Genomic DNA, 18,211 nt, shown 5'->3' on the forward strand with positions numbered 1-18,211 from the left:
CAAAAAACAGCCTTAGGGTCAATACTTTCTCATCATATATGTCATAATATTTAACTTTATAAAATTTATAGGATTAAACTCTATAGCACGTAATCATTTTGGAGACAGTGGAGCAAACCACACAAGGAGGTGGCCTGCTGCTGCTTCTTTTGATACCATGCAGGCTGCTGGCTGTCTTCCACATCCACCATGTAAATCTCTGTACATCCCTCTCCCTTCTGCCTCCTTATAGCTGGGAGGGGTTGATGTCTCAGAGCCAGAAGGTCCCTTGTCTTCAATGTCAGCAGTCCCCTTCTGCTCTTGGTGGCAACACATGTGGTATCCCTCAGAGCTTAACCCTTTCCTCTAGAGAGGCCCACACACTCAGGTGGGGAGGCCAAGGCAAGTGTGGCACATACAAAGCCACCCATAGGAATGTGTTCACCTCCATCACACATGTTTTTATGAAGGTCAGTTACAGTTTTCCTGCCTCAGAGATAGGGTACAGACAAGCTGATCACCCAAAATCCCTTCCAGCCCATGATCTGTTCGAGGAGTTAGTCAACAGGACCCCCTGGGAAACTGCCCTCAGGGACAAGGGAGGAGAACAGAGCTGGCAGATCTTTAAGGGTGCTTTCCATGAGTGCAAGAGCTCTCGATCCCCAGGTGTAAGAAATCAGGAAAGGAAGACAAGAGACCAGCATGGATGAGTCAAGACCTGCTGGTCAAACTAAAGGGCAAGAAGGAAATGCACAGGCAGTGGAAGCGGGGACAGGTATCTTGGGAGGAGTACAGGGACACTGCCCAGTTGTGTAGAGACGTTAAAGGAAGGCCAAGGCACAGATGGAGCTGAACTTGGGAAGGAACACAAAGAATACTAAGAAAGGCTTCTATAGGTACATCAGCCAGAAAAGGAAGGTCAGAGCAAGCACACCTGCCCTGATGAGCACAGCTGGCAAACTGGTAACAATGGGCAAGGAGAAGGCTGAGGTACTCAACAACATTTTTGCCTCAGTCTTCACTGGCAACCTGTCTTCCCACACCTCTCAAGTGGATGGACCTTAGGACAGGGACTGGGGGAGCAAAGTCCCTCCCACTGTAAGAGAAGATCAGGTTCATGACCACCTAGGAACCTGAACAGACGTAAGTCTATGGGACCTGACGAGATGCATCCCAGAGTCCTGAGGGAATTGGCTGATGTAGTTGCCAAGACACTCTCCATGATATTTGAAAGGTCATGGCAGTCAGGTGAAGTCCTGGTGACTGGGAAAAGGGAATATTGCACCCATTTTTTAAAAGTGTGGAAAGGAGGACCCTGGGAACTACCGACCTGTCAGCTTCACCTCTGTGCCTGGGAAGATCATGGAATATGGTCTTCCTAGAAGCTGTGCTAAGGCATATGAAGGACAGGGAGATGATTCAAGACAGCCAGCATGGCTTCACCAAGGGAAAATCTTGCCTGGCCAACCTAGTGGCTTTCTGTGATGGTGTGACTACATCTGTGGATGAGGGAAGAGCTATGGATGTCATCTACCTGGATTTCTGTAAGGCCTTTGACACAGCCCCCCACAGCATCCTTCTCTCTAAATTGGAGAGAGAGGGATTTGATGGATGGACTGTTCGGTGGATGAGGAAGTGGCTGGATGGTCACATCCAGAGGGTAGCGGTCAAAGGCTCAATGTCCAGATGGAGACTGGTGGTAAGTGTTGTCCCTCAAGGGTCCATATTGGGACTAGTACTGTTTACTACCTTCTTCAACAACACAGACAGTGGGATCAAGGGCACCCTCAGCAAATTTCCAGATAACACCAAGACGAGTGGTGCAGTTGACACGCCTGAGGGATGAGATGCCATTCTTGTGGCACACAGATGTGGACAAGCTCAAGAAGCAAGAACCTTATGGGGTTCAACAGGGCCAAGTGCAAGGTTCTGCACCTGGGTCAAGACAACCCCTGATACCGATACAGGCTGGAGGATGAAGGGATTGAGAGCAGCCCTGGGGAGAGGGACTTGGGGGCAGTGGTGGCTAGACATGAGCTGCTGATGTGCACCTGCAGCCCAGAAAGCCAACTGTATCCTGGGCTGCATGAAGAGAAGCATGGCCAGCATGTGGAGGGAGGTGATTCTGCCCCTCTATACTCTGCACTGCTGAGACCCCACCTGGAGTACTGTGTCCAGCTCTGAGGTCTTCAGTACAAGAAAGACATAGACCTGTTGGAGTGGGTCTAGAGGAGGGCCATAGAAATTATAAGAGGGCTGGAACACCTTTCCCAGGAGGACAGGCTGAGTGAGTTGGGGTTTTTAGGCTGGAGAAGAGAAGGCTCCAGGGAGACCTTATTGTGGCCTTTCAGTACTTGAAGGGGGCTTATAAGAAAGATGGGGACAGACTTTTTAATAGAGACGATAGTGAAAGAACAAGGGGTAAGGCTTTAAAAGTAGAAGATGGTAGATTCAGACTAGACAAAAGGAAGAAATTTTTTACGATGAGGGGGATGAAGCACTGGAACAGGTTGCCCAGAGAGGTGGTAGGTGCCCCGTCCCTGGAAACATTCAAAATCAAGTTGGATAGAGCTCAGAGCAAGTTGAAGATGTCCCTGCTCATTACAGGAGAGTTGGACTAGATGACCTTTAAAGGTCCCTTCCAACCCAAACCATTCTATGATTCTGTGATCTGCATTTGCAGGACATTTCTTCTGCTCTCATTACTGGCAGATAGGCCCAGCTGGTTGCAGATGTTTTTTCAAGAGACCAGCCAGGTGGCCTGGCTGTGCTGCAGGGAACATGCATGTCCCACTGCAGTCCAGCACACCGAGCGCTGGAGGACAGAGAGCACACGGATGCGTTGCCAGGGTGAGCAGGAGCTTCCCCATGCTGTTTTTCCTTCTCCTGGGTGCTGCTGCTAACGTGCCTGCTGTGGTTTTGGTTTAGATTACATCAACGCACACAATCTCCACCGGCCTGCCACAGCGGGACACACGGGAAAGAAAGAGAGCGGGTTGGTGGGTGGCTCTGCCACCAGCACCGGAGCAGCTGGAACTCCAGCTGCCAGGGCTTCGGACTCGGAGCTCATCAGCTTTTGCTATCTGCACATGCGAGAGCAGAGGAAGGAAAGAGAGAGCAGGACGGATATCAATGAAAACCTGATTTTTTTTGAAGAAACTCGTCCCAGGACCAAATCTGACCCCACTTCCAAAAGCTCTGGCCAAGGCTACAACGGGACAGGTAACGAGTATGACCCAAATGGCCTTGACCAAGACAGGCACACAAGCAGGGCCAGGGCGCACACCATAGACACCCACCTGCGGGGTGACACCTCGCACTTTTGCGAGTCCTGCCAAGCCAAAATCAAGAGCCGTCTGGCCTCATCCAAGGGGGGCAAGACCAGCAGTGCCCGGGACAATATGGTGGACTTGATGTCACTTCCCCCTCCTGGGAGTGATGAGGAAGAAGATGAGACAACATCTCTGCTCCCTGCCATCGCTGCACCTCCTCCTGGCTTCCGAGACAACAGCTCAGACGAGGATGATCCCAAGCGCCGGGCAGCTGCCCAGAGCCAGGAGCAGGGCCGGCATCTGTGTGGCATCCTCTACGACAAGATCCCTGTCACGCTGATAGACAACGTGCAACCGCGGACAGTCCGAGACCATGCACAAGAGCTGGACGATGCCCTGGTGTCCACCCTGCAGGCACTGGAAGCCCTGGCTGCTTCAGAGGATTGCCCGCATCCCCCACCACAGCAGACAGCAGGTATTTCAGTGGCTGTGACTTTCTTTTTTCCCTGTAGCCTTTCTTTCCTATGGTACATCCTTCCCTTTGGTCTCCTCCTCCCATCCTGTATGTGGTTGTGGAGCAGCTTCTAGTAAAAACTAAGTTGTGGCAACAGGCTCTAACAGGAGCAGCCAAGCTGCTGCTCAGATTTCCAAGAAGCTGAGGTGGGAATCTTCTCCTTGACAGTGACTGAAGGAGTCTCATGGTGATCCCGTATCTGCCATGGTCCACATGCCACAATGTTGGGGTGAGGCACTAACAAACCAGTACTGTAAGCATGAGTTCCTCCCTGCCGTGACCCCACTCAGCTGGTACCTTTGGCCCTCAGTCTTCACAGGTTCCCACCCAGGTTTTGCAGTATGTGAGCCCTTCACAGAGCAAACCTGCTGTCAGATGGGTGTTGTCTGGGACCAGCCTTCTGGCAGCATAGTCCTTTGTCCCTCTGCCCACCTTGGGTGCCCTACTCGGTATGGCAGAGTAGCTGTTGCCCTATTTTCCTTCTTGTGCCAGACAAGTCCCTGTAGCTCAGCTATCACTAACACTGGAAAGCTTCCCAGGACCTTTTCCTGGGCCAAGAGCTCTTGCCAAATTGAGCTAGCAAGCCAGCTTGGTGCTGACAAGTGATATCTCTTAAAAGCATTAACTCTTTAGTTGTGAGAAATCACTAAAATTTCTCTGATGGGATGCTGCATCCTGCCTTCCAGGGACCCTCCTGCCACATGGAGTCCCCCCCTCCTGTGTGTAGCAGTGTGGTGTGAGTGTTGTCGTGGGGTTTTCTTTGTGTCCCTCCTCAGGTCTTATTGTCCTGGCTGCCATCACTCCTGAGTCATCCTTGGATTCAGGCCATGAAACCAACTCTTCAGAGCTAACCGACGTCTCGGAGATGGTCTCTGCTATGAAGCAGCATCAGAACGCCGCCTACTTCCTCGCTCAACACATCAACAAAGAAAACCTCCTGGCCAGAAAGGACTTGCCTTTCCGAATCCAGAGCTGTGCTGCCCAGGCTGTTCTCACTTCACCCTACCCCCTCAGCCACCAAGAGCCGAGCCCTTCATTGAAGCCAGCTTTCTCTCACCAAAGCCCCAACCTTAGCAACTGCAAGAGCCAACAGGAGCAGGAGCATGCTGAGCGGAGTTACAGCTTGGCTGTCCAGCCGGTGCTGACCCCCCAGGTTAATGAGCAGGACAGGGGGGCTCCAGTGCCAGGGTCTGAATGCAAAGGTGCAGGCCATACAAAAGCTGGCTTTGAGGCTTCTCTGCATGCCACAGCAGCCCCAAGCAGGGAGCAGGCACAGGATCTGCAAGAGAAGGTGCCCAAAGAAGTCCAGCCAAGCTCCAGGCTCATCCTGGATCAGAAGGGTGGTGCACCTCCAGCGGTCATTTCAGCTGCTCTGCAGCAAGTGGCAAACGCAAAAGGCTCAGCTCCCCAAGTGGCAGCAGCCTTGAAAGAAGACAAGAACATGAACGGTACCAGCAGCTGTGCCTCAGCCAGCAGCAAGCCTTTGAAACATAAAGGAGGTCCACAAACTGCAGAGACATTGTGCAGCTGTCAGCAGCAGCAGCAGCAACTCTCTCCACAGCAGCACTGTGAAGTTTCTCCAAGTCCTAAAGAAGCTCATGGCAATAAGGCTGAAGCTTTCCACCTGACCTCGGCAGGTGAGGAAATGATGCCTGGTAAGACTTTTGCCTCTAAAAGCTACCAGCAAAAAGTGACTAGAGATGCTCCAGGAAAAGCTGCAAGTGGAGAGCCAGGTCAGAAGGCAGGTGGGGAAGCCACGAGCCTTGTCTTTCAGAAACACACAGCTCCTTCAAACCAAGGACAGAAAATGCAACAGGAAAGTTCAGCCAAAAGCTTAAAAGCTGAAAGTAGCAATCTGCACTCTCCATCACCTGGTAGCACTTTCAGGAGCACCAGTGAGGAACCCAAAGGGCCAATCCAGCTGGTGCCCAGATCTGAGAGCCTGCAGATCAGCACTGTGCCTTCCAAAAAAGTAGAAAAACTCCTGGAGGTGACCCAACAAGATGCTGATGTTCCAGCTAAACCCAAAGCTCCAAAAGCTCCCTTCAGGTTAAGGAACCTGTTCTCTGCAACATTTCCGACCCGGATGAAGAAGGAGACAGATGAGCGGCAGGCCCAGCTGCAGAAGGTGAAGCAGTATGAGCTGGAATTCCTTGAAGAGCTGCTCAAACCAAAGAGCAAAGGCGACCTCCCACCACAGGAGTATCTGCACCCTCCTGCCCCTGGGCGCTGCAGCTGCCAGCTAAGGAGCAGTCCTGTGCAAAAAGTCCCAGGAATGTCCAGAGAACAAAGGCGCAGCTGTGACTGCAAGCGGATTTGCAGGGGGGTGAGGCCACCCCCTAACCAGCTGGTGATGCCAGAACTGGAGAAGCGAGGGAGGGATATACTTACCAATGACCAGAAGCAGGCTGAAGCCATTAGGTTGACAAGCGTGAGCAGCCCTTCCAAAGGAAAGCGGATACGATCCACAAGTTTAGAGTCCAGAGACTACCGGTCAGATCCAGAGAACAGCATGTCCTGTTTGGCAACGTGCACCTCCCGGGGGGAGTGCATGGGTGCTCCACACTACAGGAAACTCTTGCGTCGTTACAGTGTCAGTGAAATAGATAAGACTGACAGGACATCCCTGTCCTCTGACATCTACCAGAACATCTATACAACCAAGCAGAAAGGCCCCCAGAAAGAGCTTGAGCCTAGCATCCTTTGTCCTGTTCTGAAGAGCAAAATCCAGGAAGCCTCTGGAGCAGCTGACCCCTCCTATGTCCAGATAGCACAAGAGAAAAAGAACCAGAAGGGTTCAGCAGTGTTCTCTGTCCAGGAGGAGATGTATCCAAGTCCTGCTGAGCTGCGGGATGAAGACATGGAGGATGAGAAGTGCTGCTCCATCCGGTACTGCTTCTACTACAGGAAATGTGATGTTGCAGATGATGGGAGTGAGAAGGATGAGCTGTCCTATTCCATCCCCATGCAGATACTCCCAGGAATGAAGCTGGACAATCAGATGGTCCCAGTCATGAGCAGGACTCTTCAGGTCCTAGATGCAACAGCCTGCAGCAGTCCCAATGACAGCCAGACCCAGGAAATAGATTTAAGGACCTCCAGTTTTGAGGGGAGCTTGGCAAAAATCAGCACCCTTCGAGGCCATGCCTACAGCTTTCCCAATGGGTTTCTGCAAGTGCAGCTGGACACAAACGAGCTGCTGACTATCCTGAGGCAGTGTGTGGTGAGCCCCGACGTGCGGGACTGCAAGTCCTACATCTCCCAGCTGGCTGAGTACAAGCAAGAGCTCGCCCTCAAGTTCAAGGAGTTTCGGGCATCCTGCCGCCGCGTGGCAGCCGTCGACAAGAGCCCTACCCACATGCTCTCCGCCATCACGAGCAGTTTCCAGGTGCTAAGCAGCCTCATTGAGACATTTGTGAGGCTGGCGTACATCGTGCGCTCAGAGTCCCAGCGCCAAGAGCTGCTGACAAAGGTGGAGGAAGTGGTGAGGAACTACACCTTCCTGTTGAAGGCTGCAGAGGAGTCCACGGCCAGAACGCTGACCCACCAGCAGACGGTGGAGCAGCTTGCCCGCCAGTCAGCCACGGTTGCCACTGTCATGAGCACGCTCACACGCTCCCTGAAGACACTGATCAATAAGTAAGCCAGCTACGAAAACCAACAAGCCAGTGTGCAGTGTGTGCCGGGCCATGTGCTAGTGGTTCTCAAATAGCATAGGTCTGGTGAGGATGCGTGTCTACAGGCCCACATCTGCTGGGGTTTGCGGTAGCCCAGACCCTCTTTTATCTCTACAGAATGGTTGGTTGTGCTGGTGGTTTTGAAGGGTAAATTCATGCCTTGTTGCAAGCTGTGCAACCAGCTCATCAGGGATCTCAAGCAGATGCTCTGCTTGCTGTCCCGTGCTGGCTTGTTGGTGACGGCATGCCAGTCTCCATGCTGGTTTGATTTTATGTGGTTCTGGGCCTCATTTGTGCAGAGACCTTTGTCACGGTGTGTGGTGTGCCAGTGAGTCAGCAGGACTGAGCTGAGATCTCCTGGCTTCACTTGGGGCATTTTGGAGCCAAACCAGTGTCTTGCCACGTAAACAGCTGTTCTGCCTCCAGGGTCTTCCTGGCCCACAAATGCAACATAATTAGCAGCAGAAGGGATTTCTGGGGTACAAGTCGCTGCTGCTATGCAAGGGCTTGGAAAGTAGTTCTAGAATGGACAGGACGCCATAATCCTGGGGCAGAGCTAGGTCGCCCTAGCAGGCTCTACTCACAGCTTAGGCACCACTGCCCTAGTCCTGAGCACAGACACTGACTGTGCAAAAGGCGAGGGCTTAATGCATGAAAGCAGGGAGGATCCAGGGACCCACAGGCCTATCAGTCTGGCCTCGGAGCCGGAGAAGGTTACTGAGCAGATCATTTTGAGTGCCATCATGCAGCACATGCAGGACAACTAGGTGATGAGGCCCAGCCAGCATGGGGTTATGAAAGGTAGATCCTGCTTGACAAACCTGATGTCTTTCTACAAGGTAACCTGCCTAGTGGATGAGGAAGAGGCTGTGGATGTTGTCTACCTAGACTTCAGTCAAGCCTTTGACACCGTCTCCCACAGCATCTCCTGGAGAAATTGCTCATGGCTTGGACAAGAGTACTCTTTGCTGAGTAAAAAGCTGGCTGGGCAGCCGAGCAGAGTGTGGTGGGGGATGGAGTGACATCCCACTGGCGGGGGCACACGGGGTGTCCCTGGGGCTCAGTACTGGGGCCAGTCCTGTTTAGTTCTTTATCAATGACCTGGATGAGGGCACTGAGCGCACCCCCAGCCGGTCTGCGGAGGACACCAGGCTGGGGCAGTGCTGCCCTGCTGGGGGGCAGGAGGCCCTGCAGGGGGTCTGGGCAGGCCGGGCGAGGGGCCCAGGCCGGTTGTGTGAGGTTCAACCCGGCTCCGTGCCGGGCCCTGCCCGTGGGGCACAACAGCCCCAGGCAGCGCTGCAGGCTGGGGCAGGGGGCTGGGAAGGTGCCCGGCGGGAAAGGGGCTGGGGGGGCTGGCTGGGCCGGCTGGGCAGGAGCCAGCCCTGTGCCCGGGTGGCCACGGGGGCCAGCAGCAGCCTGGCTGGTGTCAGGAACAGTGTGGCCAGCAGGGCCAGGGCAGTGCCCGTCCCCCTGTGCTGGGCCCTGGTGAGGCCGCCCCTCGAATCCTGTGTTCAGCTTTGGGCCCCTCACTGCCAGGGGGACGTGGAGGGGCTGGAGCGTGTCCAGAGCCGGGCAGGGGCTGGGGAAGGGGCTGGGGCACGAGGCTGGTGGGGGGCGGCTGAGGGGGCTGGGGGGGCTGGTCTGGAGAGGAGGAGGCTCAGGAAGGATCTTATTGTTCTGTACAGCTGCCTGAAAAGAAGTACTTCTCCCAGATAACAAGTGATAGGAAAAGAGGAAACAGCCACAAGTTGCACCAGGGGAGGTTTAGATTGGATATTAGGAAAAATTTCTTCACCAAAAGGGTGTCAAGCATTGGAACAGGCTTCCCAGGGAAGTGGTTGAGTCACCATCCCTGGAGGTGTTTAAAAGACATATAGATGTGGCACTTAGGGACATGGTTTAGTGGTTGACTTGGCAGTGCTGGATTAACAGTTGGACTCAATGATCTCAAAGGTCTTTTCCAACCTCAATGATTCTTTAATTCTATGATTCTGTGTTTCCCTTCCTCTGCTTGATGCCTGTGTCCATGCTGGAGAGCCTGCAAGGAACCCAGATTGATATTTGACCATTGCAAGCCAGAAGCTGGGCTAGCAGCTGAGAGGAGACCTCTTTCAGACCTTTCTGCAGCGGTCAGGTCTGTGCCTCCAAGAGTCAGTCCAAACTCTCTCCTATTTCCTTTCACTATGCCCATTAGAGAGAAACCCCTGATCAGCGTTGTCTGTGAGCCACAGCGTGCCCCTGAGCCCGGCAATCCTACTGCCATCGGCCAAAGGAGCTGCCATCCTTGCCAGGGCGCTGGGATCATTTTCCTGTCTGTACCGAACTGACTGCTGTAAGAAGCATTATTTAGTACTGTGTGATGGTTATTTATTTGGAGTTGGGGGTTTCGGATTGTTTGTTTTTTTTACTTCCAGATGAATGGTAAAGTGATTCCTCATTGCTTTCCTTCACACTCTGAGGTTTCCCTCCTCCTCCCAGTCTAGCTTCTAGACCTAATGAATCAGATCGCCTTAACTGGTGCTTCACTGCAGTCACCCAGTCTCCAAAACAAAGCAAGGAGAAAAATGCAGGGTTACACATTGCATTGCCCTTACCCTGCTACCCACTGCACTTCATGAATGCATGGGGAGAGTGGGTCCTGATAGGGTCCCTGTGCCTCTCCCCATCGTACCCACCTCCAGCTGGAAAGGGAAATTGTGGCATTGGCCTCGCGGTGCCAGGAGCGAGACAGGTTGTCAAACCCAGCCAGCTTGCCTCAGTGCTTGGGGATGATCACGTATGATCAATTGCTTCCCATCTCTATTATTTTTTATAAATATGCACATTCAAAATCTCTCGTTCTTCCATAGGAGTTACAGAAATGCACAATGTGCTTTTAACACACGCATCCTCTACCGAGTGCAATAACTTCCCTGGCCCATGGCTGTCCCGGACTTTGGCCGTTGTTGTCAGCAAGGCAGAGAGGATCCTGCTGTGGGGACAGCCTCCTGCTTTCAAGAACCATGTAGCAAATATACAGTGGAAGAGCCAATTCAGATTTCAGTCTGTGGTGGGCGAAGCCTGTTACAATGCTGAAGGCGGACAGGGAGCCGTGTTTTTCTCTTCCCCATGAACTATCTATTATGAAACTCTTAAGTTTCTTCAAGCTCCCTGTTACACCTATATCATTCCTCCATAAACCTATCAGTCTAATACAGAGGAAAATTTTTTTATTGTCTGTATATAGTATGTATAAATAAAAAATATATAAATTATATATATACACAAATTTATGTCTTGTTTTACAAACAAGAAAGATTAAATATATTAATCTTAATATCAAAACTAGCATTTGTGTCTCTTTTTAAGAACTGTCAAAAAGTGGCTATTCTTAGCTGTACAAAATGCTGTCCGTAAGCAAAACCCCTTATTTTTTCTGCTATAGAAATGCATGTATCTCTATCCTGGAAGGGCATAAGGACTCCACAACATCACTGGACTCCACAGCAATTAAGTACCAGGCTATGAAGGAAGCCATGAAGCAGCAAAACAGCACTATTGAAATGAACTGTTTGACTTGGCACGGGTTTACTTTCTGTTAATGGCTATTTTGGCTTATTCCCCTCCGGGAGGGGAACACCTCCAGCAGCACTCACCCCTTCACTGCTGATGCTGGCGCTGCAGTCACCCTGGGGAAAGTGTGGTCCTCCTGGTGCCCACAGGACACCCTCCTGCCCCTAAAGCAGGGGAGAGCCAGGACATGCTTTAACTCCCCTCTGTTAGGAAACTCCTGCCTAATCCCTTTTCCATAAGCCAAGCTCAGCACTGCTGACCAGCTCCAGTGCATGCTTTCAGCCAAGTTGCTGCCCCTGCCTGGTATCTGCTCTTCTGCCTGGGAAGAGGTGACAGTGTGCGACCTGCCATCAGTGGCCTGATGGTTCTGCTGCCCTGTGGGACTGCTCAGGTGTGTCTGCAGAGGAAAGCCCAGCAAAAGCGTAATGCCAGACGGAGGAGAAATCTGAGCAAAGCAAACAGTTTCCTAGCTACAGATGGCTTTTCTCTCTGGGGACACGTTTTTCTTGGCACAATGAACTCTCTATTTATCAGGAAGGCATTGATGTGTGCCCTCTATGTGCCCCAAAGCCTACAGGAACTATAAAAGCCAAGTCTGATAAAGATCCAACACAAAAAAACCTTAGCAACTGGGTCATTCTCTGTATGGGGATTGAAGGTGTTGTCTAAAGCAAAGGCGGCAGCAGTCAAGACTCACATGCGTTCTCTGTGCCTCCAGGTCGTTATTTTAATCTGCATCACACCATTTCGCATGCTGAACTAACTAACGATGACACTGAATGGGACAAAGCACACCTATTTATAAAGCTGGGTATGGATCAAAAAAAAAATGGAAAAACCGAGAGGTTTTCTAAAAACCCCCAGAGCCTGAAAATACTATTGACAGTAGCCAGTTCAATCAGCATTTCAGAGTCGATGGTTAGTACCATCTAGTGGACAATCGGCACCCCATCAGAAAGAAATTGTTTCTTCACAGCACACTGTTACCTGTACAGCGGTGGCAATATGTGCTCCAGGATCAGTCAAATGTCCCTTTGTGAAGCGAGGAGCTATACTGGTACAAGCCTGAGAAGGATGGAGAAACCCTGCCTCTACTGTTGTACTTTTCTTTTAGGCGCTGTCCCTGCCGCCTCACTCTGTTGGGCACTTCTAAGTACTCCTAAAGGAAATAATTCAGGTAAAATGTTAATGGTTTTGAATCCTAGATTTTTCAAAAAACTCCATCTCAGTTACACAGCACAGGGAATTAAAAGTAATTTTTTTCCCCAATCTAGTTCCCATTTCATTGTCCATCTAATTTATCTTCCTGCAGACTGCTTTGTTCTCAGCATCAGCATTTCTTCAGTTTGAAGCCACCGTCCCCCAGCAAGTTAAAGCAAAGCATATGGTTCTCAGAAAAGGACAACATTGTTTTGCAGGTGTGTGTGCAGAAAGATAAATCAATTTTTCTCCATCCCCTCCCGTCAGAGCAATCTGCCTGAGTGTGGCAGGTTGTGTTCACCTGCCATTTAGCACCCCCTCAGAGCAGCATCGGCAGTAACTGCCCTTCTCACACGGCCTTTGCCCTGAGTTTTTGGCTGTAGCGTTACAGCTGGTGCAGATATCCTCCAGGGCCTTCAAAGCCCCCATGAGCATTGCTCAGCCACAACATGCATTCATGACGGTCTGATGGCATTGCACTCCCCTAGTCTGCTCCCTTCCTTAATCTTCTCTAAATTATGTCCACTCTCAAGGAGTCCTCACCAGGGCTCTATCAGTGACAATGGATAGAAAAGGAAGACAAACTGGGCTATTGCTGGTCCCTCTGCTATACATGAGAAAAACAGAAGACTTGGCTTTCAGGAGTTAAAGCATCAAAAACAGGAGCTGGAAAATGAGCAGACCTCAAGCAGTAGTCCCAAGATAGGTTTGGATAAAATTGCTTGTGTCTCTGTGGACTTTGCTGGTCATTGTCAGCTGGAGACAACCAGGCACCACGATTTAAAGCACTTTGAACTCTAATCCCCACGGCGTAGTGGCCGCATTCTCCTGTCGGGATTTCCATCCTCTCCAAGGTCCTGGCAACACTACACAGGAATCACAGCAGCCCCAGATACAACAGCAGGGCAAGCTGAATAGCTGGGACCCACTGCTGCTTTCATCATGCCCAAGGGAGCTGACAGTCAAATAGAAATGAGTAATGTCTAAATTTTATCCTCATTTAAAGCACAACGTCTGGTTTCCTGCGTAAAACATCCTAACAAATTCCACGCATAGGCAGACACAGTGGAGCTGGCCAGGATACCCATGGCTTTAAATGGACACAGGAGAAATCTGCCAGGGAAGACAGGTATTTCAATTTATTTACATCACCCAACCTTATTTAGTGTCTGTGAAAACAGTCCATACACATGATAGGAAGCTTTCCCAAAAGTTTTTTGTGTCAGGCTATGTGATTCCATGTCAAGGTATGGGCAGATGAGGACCCTATCCATGCCTTGTTCCACAGCAGTGACTGCACAGCCTTCCAGCCGAGCTGAGACCGTGCCCCTTGCAGTGTCACCCAGACACAGAGTGAACAGGGAGGGCGTTTTCTGCAGCTGGATTATAAAGTGATTAAAAAGCAAACACACTGTGTCCAAAGTGGCAGAAATCCCAGTGCTGTTCCTCTGAGGTTTGTGGCACATGCCAAGGGCTGGGGGAGAGAGACAAAAGGGCTGGGGACGTGCACCGGCTCTTCGCACACGGTCCAGGGCACTTCATAACGCTCCACTAAATCCCACTTTTGAAAAGTACCTTGGAAATACTCCTGAACCTAATGAATATGCACCTCTTGCCACAGCAACAGGACTCCAGCCTCATACTTTTAACTGGGCTCCTTACAGAGGCATAGCAAAAAGTGCTGAGTAGAAAGATCAGAAACACAAAGAGACTGGTCAGGATCCTTTAGAGATTTTTATCCCTAAGTCTCTATTGTTTCTACTGGAAACTTCTTAAAATACCGTTTATTTCCCAAAGTTTTCTCCTTTTCCTGACAAATGGTGCGCTTTTCCCTGGTGGATGCCATGCCCTGCCCTCCTCTGACGCCTCCTCTCCTCAGCCTCAGTTCCCGCCTCACCCACCGCGCCGCAGCCTCCCCCTCCTCCCGCCTTTTCTTCTGGCCGCGGCCGCCCCGACCAATCACAGGTCAAACGTCCAGACAACGACCAATCGCAGGCCTCCGCCTGCCCTACGCCTCATGCCCCGGAGTTTGGGCCGCCAAGCCACGCCCGCTGCCCTCTCGCACTACTGCCGGGTCGCACGCGGGCGGCGGGAAGGGGTAAGATGGCGGAGTAGGCGCGGTGTGGCCTGGCCTGTGCTCACTGTGCTGCATCCCCACGTGGCAGCGTGCAGGAGGAGGGCACCGCCGCCGCCACCACCACTGCCATGCCCAACAGTGAGGTCTTCAGCGGGAGCTCGCCTCAGGGTCTGGGCCTGGAGCTGGGCAAGGTTGTCAGGAAGAAGTTCAGCAACCAGAAGATGTAGTGAGGCGAGGCTGTGCTGCAGCTCCCTGCACGGCAGCTTACAGCAGTCCCAATGACAGCCAGACCCAGGAAATAGATTTAAGGACCTCCAGTTTTGAGGGGAGCTTGGCAAAAATCAGCACCCTTCGAGGCCATGCCTACAGCTTTCCCAATGGGTTTCTGCAAGTGCAGCTGGACACAAACGAGCTGCTGACTATCCTGAGGCAGTGTGTGGTGAGCCCCAGCGTGCGGGACTGCAAGTCCTACATCTCCCAGCTGGCTGAGTACAAGCAAGAGCTCGCCCTCAAGTTCAAGGAGTTTCGGGCATCCTGCCGCCGCGTGGCAGCCGTCGACAAGAGCCCTACCCACATGCTCTCCGCCATCACGAGCAGTTTCCAGGTGCTAAGCAGCCTCATTGAGACATTTGTGAGGCTGGCATACATCGTGCGCTCATAGAGTCCCAATGCCAAGAGCTGCCACCTCCTCTTTGGCCTCCTCCCGCTTTTTCACCCCAAACTTCTCAACCTCTACATCCCTTTTCAGTCTTCCACCACTTTTTGGCCTCACACCTCTCTGACTTCCCACTCCCTTTTGCTGTCGCACCCCTTGGAGGCTTCCTACACCTTTTTGGCATCCATATTTCTTAGAGCCTTCGCTTTCCTATTCATCCACCCACCCCTTCTTTGCCTGTTTTTATTTCTGCCTCCCTCTTTTTGGCCTCTGCTTTTTTCTAGCTTCTACCCTTCTTTCAGCCACCAAGGGGAAGGGCAGAGCCTTGTGTTACTCAAGTGCTATTCATTAACAGAACCAGCTGTGAGGCTGTGCTATCACGAGGCAACAGAAAGAAAAAAAACAATCCTCAGCCATAGGCTTTCTGCATGAAAATATGTCCTTGATTAAGTGGCTGGTGGTAATTGAGTGGCAATTGTATGCAGGAATGTGCCAAGAGAGGGACAAGGGCTACTTGTTTTGATCGACATCACCATGAAGTTTGCTGGTATTAATGGGCTGCTTAAAAGTTCCTGGAAAATATATTTTCAGGGCATGAAACACAAAAGGTATTTCTGATAAAATGCACCTCCATAGAATTGGGTAAATAAAAAGGGGCATTTCGTCATTTGTGTGCTTCCAGGTTCTCCTTAGAGGGGACAGTAATTTACTTCACAAGTCCCAAAACATGTGGGAACGCAGCAGCTCAGGCTATAAGCTTTTTCTTTCCGCTACCAAAACTGGCTTGTGCTTGTCTCCATTATAAACCACAGGGAAAATTAAATAAACCTATTTAGATTGGAAGTGGATAATTCTATTTATTATACTTTGCCTTCTGAATGAAGCAAGCCAATTAGAATTAGCACTTTAATTCTGAATAAGGGTGTCAACACAAAAGTTGAAATACTCCAATGCACTTTCACATCCTGCCTCCACTTAGGCTGTGATCGTTTCCCTAACTGTCCTTTGACAGACAACCTGACCCTCAGACCAGTAGTTTTCAACCACACAGTCTCTGCCTTCGTACCATTTAGGCCAAGAACCAGATAAATAACTCCCTCTTCAAAGCTGGTTCTCCTTGTCCCTTCTTCAAGTAATGGCAATGCAAGCGGCTAGTAGATCAGCTATGGCTGAGGATCCCTACGAGGAAGCTTTTTGGCTTTGTTTAACTAGGACTTTGGTGCATGAACAGCTTTTCCTCAGTCAAATCTCTGAGATTATCCTGTTCCAAGAGCTTTGCTAGTGATACTGATAAATCGCTAAGGTAGGTGGACTTTTGTCCTCTCAACCAAAGTGCTGTCTAACCTACAAAGATAGGTAGCTGAAACACTGAAGGGCAGCAGGGACTTTTCCTAGATGGCACTCGCAGCCATTTAACGCTGCTGTGAGCTTTGCAAGGCAGCAAGATGATGCAGAGCTGGAGAAGAGACAATGAGCAACCACAGCACCCAGCCCCTGGCTTTTGGTCTTGGAGGAGAAGGTGGCACCATCCATTTGAAGCTTTGCAAAATCCTCCCTCCCGAGAGGCAGCTTCCCCCAGCTCACTGGGGCTCCCGAAAGCATGCTCGGCCTCTAGATCAGGATGGAGAGGAAAACCAAAATAAGTCTTTGATTTTACACCTGAAAGCTTGCCAGTCCCTGGTTTACAGGATTAAGGATCTAATGGCATTTTTTGTCAGATTTTTCACTCCTGCAAATCCCATCTCAGTGATCCCAGGAGGAAACTGATAGACGTGCTACAAAGCCGTGTGTAGGGGAAACTCAAGAGTTCTTCAGAGGGGCAGAATTTGCATGTTTTAGTCTACCTCCTGCTTGCCTTCAGCCTCAGGTTCCCAGTGGTGGTTCACCAATAAACTGGGAGGGGACAGGGATGCTGGGGCACAGCAGACACTCATTCTGTGTTCAAGAGCTGGGGCTGGGGGGGGGGGGGGGGGGCCCGGGGGACAGAATGGAATTTAAACCAAGACAAGCAAATGGTTTAAATCCAGAAACAAAACAAATACTTCAGGAACTGGAAAGAAGTTATCCATCTTCTAAATTCTGCAATAGCAGCAACAAACCTTTTGTAGTCTGTTTTGCAAGGAAGAGAGTCCTTGAAAGCTATTTTTAGACTGTGTAGCTTTATCACTGAAAAATATGTACAGAACAGCCATTGAAAACTTGCAATTATCCCAAACTATCATTTGAAAAAAATGCTGTGAACTGTGAAAGGCCCATATAAGAATGCCAACAAAATTGCTGGATTTTTGTAGGTGTCCTCCAGCCAAAAGTACCGGAGTCATTAGTAGAGAATGGTTACACTGATGTGGATTTACTGCAAGCTAGAAATTTGGGAGGTGTCCACATACACCATCACTTGAACCACCGGGCTGCCATCTGACAGTGAAGTTTTCTTCTGTGTTACTAAGATTTGTTAGCAACAAATCAGAAGCAAAGCACTGTATTCTTCCCTCTCCATTCCTTGGATTTGCTGTGTATCATGGCATTTCACAAGCTGCTACACCAAAAGTTACACCCAAAAAATCAAAATTATCATATGTTGATATTCCAGTTTCCATCAGTGCTAAGTATGACAATTAATATATATTTTAATCCAGATGAATTCCAAGTTTAATGACACCCTACAAAAGGTTACAGAAAACTTCCTCAAAAGGAGGATTTTGTAATCATTAGTTTACTGGCCTTTGGGGTCAGTGACAGCAGCGTTTTGGGCCAGTATAGTTGCAAGAGGAAATAAAAGAAAATGTGGCCAGCCTCTGTAAATTGCTGACTGTTTCTTCTGGGTCAATTCTCAAGAATTCAAAGCAATAACTTCCCAATGCCAATTTCATTGCAGAAGTTTGTTCTCTGCGAGACAGTCAAGTAAAACAAGTAGGAATTACACAACTGCATACAAATTTTGAAGAAGCTGTTTGTGGCTTTGTTTTGTGTATTTTAAAAACCTTTAAACAATGTTTATTTTTGAAAAAGCTAAATTAATCAATTGATTTAGCTTTTTAATTTAATTGTAATGTAATGACACAAAGGCTGAAAGTTGACAGGAGACTACAGAATTAGGTACAAAACCCTGATTATAAATGTGAAAAAACTCTCAGAAATTAAATTAGCCTGTTAAAAGTAGCACTCACACGGGCTTTAACAATGATGCAGAAGACAGGGGGAAAAGGGGTGCCTGCGATCCAGTGTATCCACTGCAATTATGATTGTTTTGATCTCAAAACGTGGCCAAAGGCTATTTCTAACAGA

The 18,211-nt window shown here is 50.1% G+C and overlaps 1 protein-coding gene and 1 long non-coding RNA gene across 4 annotated transcripts in view; both read left to right on the forward strand.

The window, feature by feature from the left end:
* The window catches only part of FRMPD3 (FERM and PDZ domain containing 3), a 63,613-nt gene extending 55,339 nt beyond the window's left edge, over window positions 1-8,274 (forward strand). For all 3 annotated transcript variants that reach the window (XM_040614647.1, XM_040614646.1, XM_040614648.1), the window contains 2 exons: window positions 2,908-3,726; window positions 4,542-8,274. In XM_040614647.1, coding sequence (XP_040470581.1) covers window positions 2,908-3,726; window positions 4,542-7,408 — 3,686 coding nt within the window. In that variant the 3' untranslated portion in view covers window positions 7,409-8,274. The remainder of the gene's footprint in view (window positions 1-2,907; window positions 3,727-4,541) is intronic.
* Window positions 8,275-9,353: 1,079 nt separating this feature from the next.
* On the forward strand, window positions 9,354-10,766 carry LOC121097673. Its single transcript, XR_005831035.1, has 2 exons — window positions 9,354-9,576; window positions 10,292-10,766. It is a non-coding gene; the product is annotated as an uncharacterized LOC121097673 (long non-coding RNA).
* The last annotated feature ends 7,445 nt before the right edge of the window (window positions 10,767-18,211 follow it).

Source organism: Falco naumanni, chromosome 14 (assembly GCF_017639655.2).
Source record: "Falco naumanni isolate bFalNau1 chromosome 14, bFalNau1.pat, whole genome shotgun sequence".
Classification (NCBI taxonomy): Eukaryota; Metazoa; Chordata; class Aves; order Falconiformes; family Falconidae; genus Falco; species Falco naumanni.